Below are 4,537 nucleotides of genomic sequence, written 5' to 3' on the forward strand. Positions count from 1 at the left end.
CCAGGAGGAGGGGGAGGGGCGGGGCGGGGGTCGGTACCTTCCATGGCGCGCGCCCCCGGGGGCAGCGGGGCGCAGAGAAGCAGCAGCAGCCCGAGCCCCAGGGGCCAGCGCCGCTCCATGGCACGGGGCCGGGACCTGGGACCGAGGCCCGGACGGCTGGGCCTGGGTGCGAGGACTGGGCGAGCAGGGCCGGCCGGGCAGGGGCGGGGGGCGGGGCCAGAGCCCGGGGCGGAGTCCAGGCCTCACCTGGATCACCTTCTTAAAGGGACAGTAGGGCAGGAAGGAAACTTGTAAAACAGGTAATAAACTTCAAAAAGCGGAGGCGTCTTGACCGCAATGAGACTGCGGGCGCCGCCTAGTGGGTGGGGTTGGGAATTGACTCACCCAGTGCTAATTCTAACCCTAAACCCAACCCTGTCTCGATCCAGCCTTTCGCCTAATTCCACCTCGCATTTGTATTCCTCCCTCTCCCTTTCTTCAGGGCCCAGCACTGTAATAGACACAGGGGAAGGCCGGGTAAGAGACACATCTTGATGTTCCCGTCGGGGAGGCTTGGATGACCATAATGCAAGGCGAGGCTGGTTGGCAGAGGAAGCAGGCCCAGCCGGGAGCACACCGAGTCTCCAGGGAGTAGACTGTGTGAGCCGGGTTTCGGTGGTAGAGATTGGGCAAGACGCGAGCAACGGCCTGAAGGCAGGAAGCCTCAAGGGGCCTCTGGGAGTGGTGAAGGGACCAGTTTGACTGCTGGGGCTCAGGATTGTCTTGGGAACCAGGCAGAAAGACAGGTGTAGGCCGGGGCAGGGAAGGTCTCGGTAAACATGTTGAGTTTGAAGGTTACCATGCACTTTACGAAGCAACATGAGAAAGTGGTGAGGGCTTCTGAGCACAAGTGGTAGAGAATCTAGTGGTGTAGACCCAAGGCCCTCCCACCTGTTGGAGACTGGCTTCCAGTATATTCGGTACATGTTTCTTCAGTTTCTACCCTGCGTGCAGCAAGCTCTGAAAGCTTCAGAGAAGAGTAAGACAGTCTTGGCCCTAAACAAATTGTTTTCTGAGGAGTGTCGGGGGCCAGGGCGTAAAGCAAGCACACAGATGGCTAAAATGACATGTAGGAGAGGACCCCAGCAGAGGTGCAAATCAGGGGTGACAGTGGCTCCAAGGGGACTGATCATCCACTGAGGAACGGCGGCCAGCTCCACTCCTGGGGCCTCTCCTTCCTACACCCCTCTCTGGCTCCATCTCATTTGGGTGAATTATTCATAGTTTTTCTATCATTTAAATTGTTGCATGTTTTGGCCACCCTGGAGGAAGGGAGGTGAAGCGTTTTAGGTGCTTATTTTATTTTCAAAAATTAATCCTTCTCGTGTTTCTTTTTTTATATACAGATAAAAGAAGAAGATGGCTCATAGTTTCCCGGCCCAGACTAGCCTCACTGGCATAAATAAATAAATGTAATCCAAGTACATTGGTTGGAAAATTCACATTGAACAGCAAAGAAACAAAATGGAAAGTAGAATCCTCCCTCCTCCCACCTCCCCATTCCTGTCCCCAAAGTTACACACCATCAATTGTCTCTTGTGATTCACCCAGGATGTTTCCCCCTATGGACACACCATCATATATGTCTTGCTCTAACCCCCTCTCCCCCCCGCCCAACACACACACATGCTTTTAGAATGTATATACAGAGGGGCGGTAGGATACACAGGCTCTGCCCCATGGGCCTCTTTCTAAAGTAAAGGACTTCGGGAAGGAGGGGGAGGCTCCTACAGGCTCACTTGGGGCAGAGCTTTGTGATTTCAGCAGGGAGGAATGGGCTAAGGGTGCACAGCCAACAGAGGGGGGAAATGGAGCAAGCTCTGGACAATCGTGCTAGGAAATAAGCCAGACTGTGGTGAGGTAATGCATGGGCTCGGTGCTGTGCTTCGTTACAGTAACAAGACCCTTGGGACTCAAGGGGGTAGGGCGGGGGCAGCCCCATGCAGGGAGAGGTGGAGCCCAGTGGAGCCTGGCTCTTGTTTTCCGTCTGTCTCTTTGTGCCAGGTCTAGAAGTGTTGCAGAAGTGGAAGGAAAGGGCCACCTGTATCAGGATGAGCCCAATTGGACAATTCCTCATTCCCTCTGTTGTAGGAGGGGGCACGCCTTCAATTTTGGCCTCCCTCCTTAACAAACAGTGCAGCCTTGTAGAGTTATTTCCACTCTCTGAACCTTAGTTTTCTTGGACCTAGGTGATCTCCGAGGCCATTTCCAGGAAAGATGTTGGGATACGGAGTTAGAAGACATAGGCCAGCCCTTTTAGCATGTGTGTGTCTCTGTTTCCCTAGCTACAAAATGGGCTTAATCATCCCACCCACCTCATAGGGAGGGTGTGACGGTCAAAAGAGGAGAAAGTGCTTTGGTAACTGTAAGGTACTGAGCAAACAGCAAACATTAATGTGCTGGAAGAATGATAGAGGCCAGGACTTTCCTGACCTTCTCCTACAGGCTTCCCCAGTTACTCCCAGAGTGGAACAACCACGAAGACTAAGGTATCAATTTTTTTTTTTTTCTTTTAAAAGCAACTTTAGAGACTTCCCTGGTGGTACAGTGGTTAAGAATCTGCCTGCCAATGAGGAGGACATGGGTTTGATCCCTGGTCCGGGAAGATCCCACATGCCACAGAGCAACAAAGCCCGTGCGCCATAACTACTGAGCCTGGGCTCTAGAGCCCGCGAGCCACAACTACTGAAGCCTGCGTGCCCAACTATTGAGCCCACATGCCACAACTACTGAAGCCCACGTGCCTAGAGCCCGCGTGCAGCAACGAAGACCCAACACAGCCATAAATAAATAAATAAGTGTATTTTTTTAAAAAGCAACTTTATTGTGGGATAATTTGCATAAATCGCACCCATCCCAGGTGTACAGTTCAGTGGGTTCTGACAAATGCATACACCCTGGTAACCACTGGCTCAGTGAAGTTACAGAACACTGTCATCACCCAAAAACGTTCGTGCCCTTTGCTGTCAATCCCACCTCTGGCCCCAGGCTTTCTGTTTTGCCTGGTTTAGAACTTCACGTAGTCTCCTGAGTCTGGCTTTTCCCCTTCAGCGTGACGCCCCCAAGTCCATCTGTGTTGTAGGCGACCGTGGTTTGCTTCTCCTGTAGGGATGCCCTTGGATGTCAGTTAACAATACCAAATGCAAATCAAAGAGTCTTCCCCAGCTCTATTCTCCCAGGAGCCATAGATCTTTTAGCTGATAGGCCTTCCCAGAGGGACAGCTGTCCCTCTCTCAGGTGGAGGGAACCCAAGTTCTCTGGCTCTGTTCTCATTCTGTAGTCAGGAAGGGAAGCCTGCGCATCCCTGCAGCCTGGAGCTTCTGGGCTCTGGCTTCTCTCCTACAGCACCAACCTTAGTACTACCCTGTTGAAGTTGTCCTCTGCACCCCATCACACCTGGTTCCTTGCTGACCTGGCATAAGGTGAGATCCACCTAGCCTAGGTCAGGGCCTTGTACATCCATAAGTCGCTGGATAACATGCAGCTTAACCAGGAGGGTAACCCAGTAAGCTGCCAGCGATCACTATGAAAGCATCAATACACTTTGGTTTATCAGATTAGTATCAGGTCCCTAGCAAGGGCCAGCATGGATGGGACCAAAGCAGCTTTGTTTTGGCTGCATCTGGCTGGCCTGCACTTGCGGGCAGCCCTATCCAGGAGACTGTGTGGGCAGTGGGAAGAGAAGAAACAGCACTGTCCGTGTGGCATTCGAGTGGATTCTGCACATCTCTGATCCCTTTCCTTGTCTGTGCTCTTACCCATCTGTTCTCTGATCCTGCTTTACCATCAGGTGACAGGGGCAGGATCTTCATCGTTACCATTTATTACGGCACCTACGCACGCTGCCATGGCATTTCATATACATTATTTCATTTACTTCTCACACCAACCCTTTGAGGAAGGTATTATTAGTCCCATTTTATAGATGCAAAAACCTGAGGCACAGGGATTTAAGTTACTTGTTTAAAATCACTCAGTTGCAGAGCTAGGATTTGATCCCAGCTCTGTCTGACTCGGGGGCCCGTGGCCTCTACTCAGGGTTTCCAGAAGCAAAGAAGGTAAGGGACACCTAAATTTTATTTTATTACCCCCCCTACTCCCCACTCCACCCCTTAAAACACCATGGATTAGGTTTGCCTTTTTCCAACTTCATAAAATGGAATCACCTGATATGTATTCTTTGGTGTCTGGTGTTTGTATTCTTTCATTTCCTCTGCTGTTTGTGAGATTTATTCATGTAATTGTGTACTGATTCATTCCTATCACTGTGTGGTATTCCATTGTATAAAGAACACCTCATTTTTAAAGACCTCTTGATTGGTGGTTAAAGTACTGCACTTGAATTATCTACTGGGCAACTCCCGAAGTTGATCGAGCTTGTCTGGGTGTCTCTGAAAGGTGCTTAACCTGCCCAGAAGGTATGTCCATTTTTTGTGTGTGTGTGTGGCTTTTTGTGTTTTTTTTTTTTTTTTTTTTTTTTTTTTTGCGCGAAGTGGGC

General features: G+C 50.7%; 1 protein-coding gene across 1 annotated transcript in view; it reads right to left on the reverse strand.

Annotated features, from left to right (window-relative positions):
- Positions 1-119, reverse strand: part of EPHA1 (EPH receptor A1) — a 15,342-nt gene extending 15,223 nt beyond the window's left edge. Inside the window, exon 1 of the mRNA XM_007466651.1 lies at positions 38-119. Coding sequence (XP_007466713.1) covers positions 38-119 — 82 coding nt within the window. The remainder of the gene's footprint in view (positions 1-37) is intronic.
- Between the last annotated feature and the right edge of the window lie 4,418 nt (positions 120-4,537).

Source organism: Lipotes vexillifer, unplaced genomic scaffold, assembly GCF_000442215.2.
Source record: "Lipotes vexillifer unplaced genomic scaffold, Lipotes_vexillifer_v1.1 scaffold71, whole genome shotgun sequence".
Classification (NCBI taxonomy): Eukaryota; Metazoa; Chordata; class Mammalia; order Artiodactyla; family Lipotidae; genus Lipotes; species Lipotes vexillifer.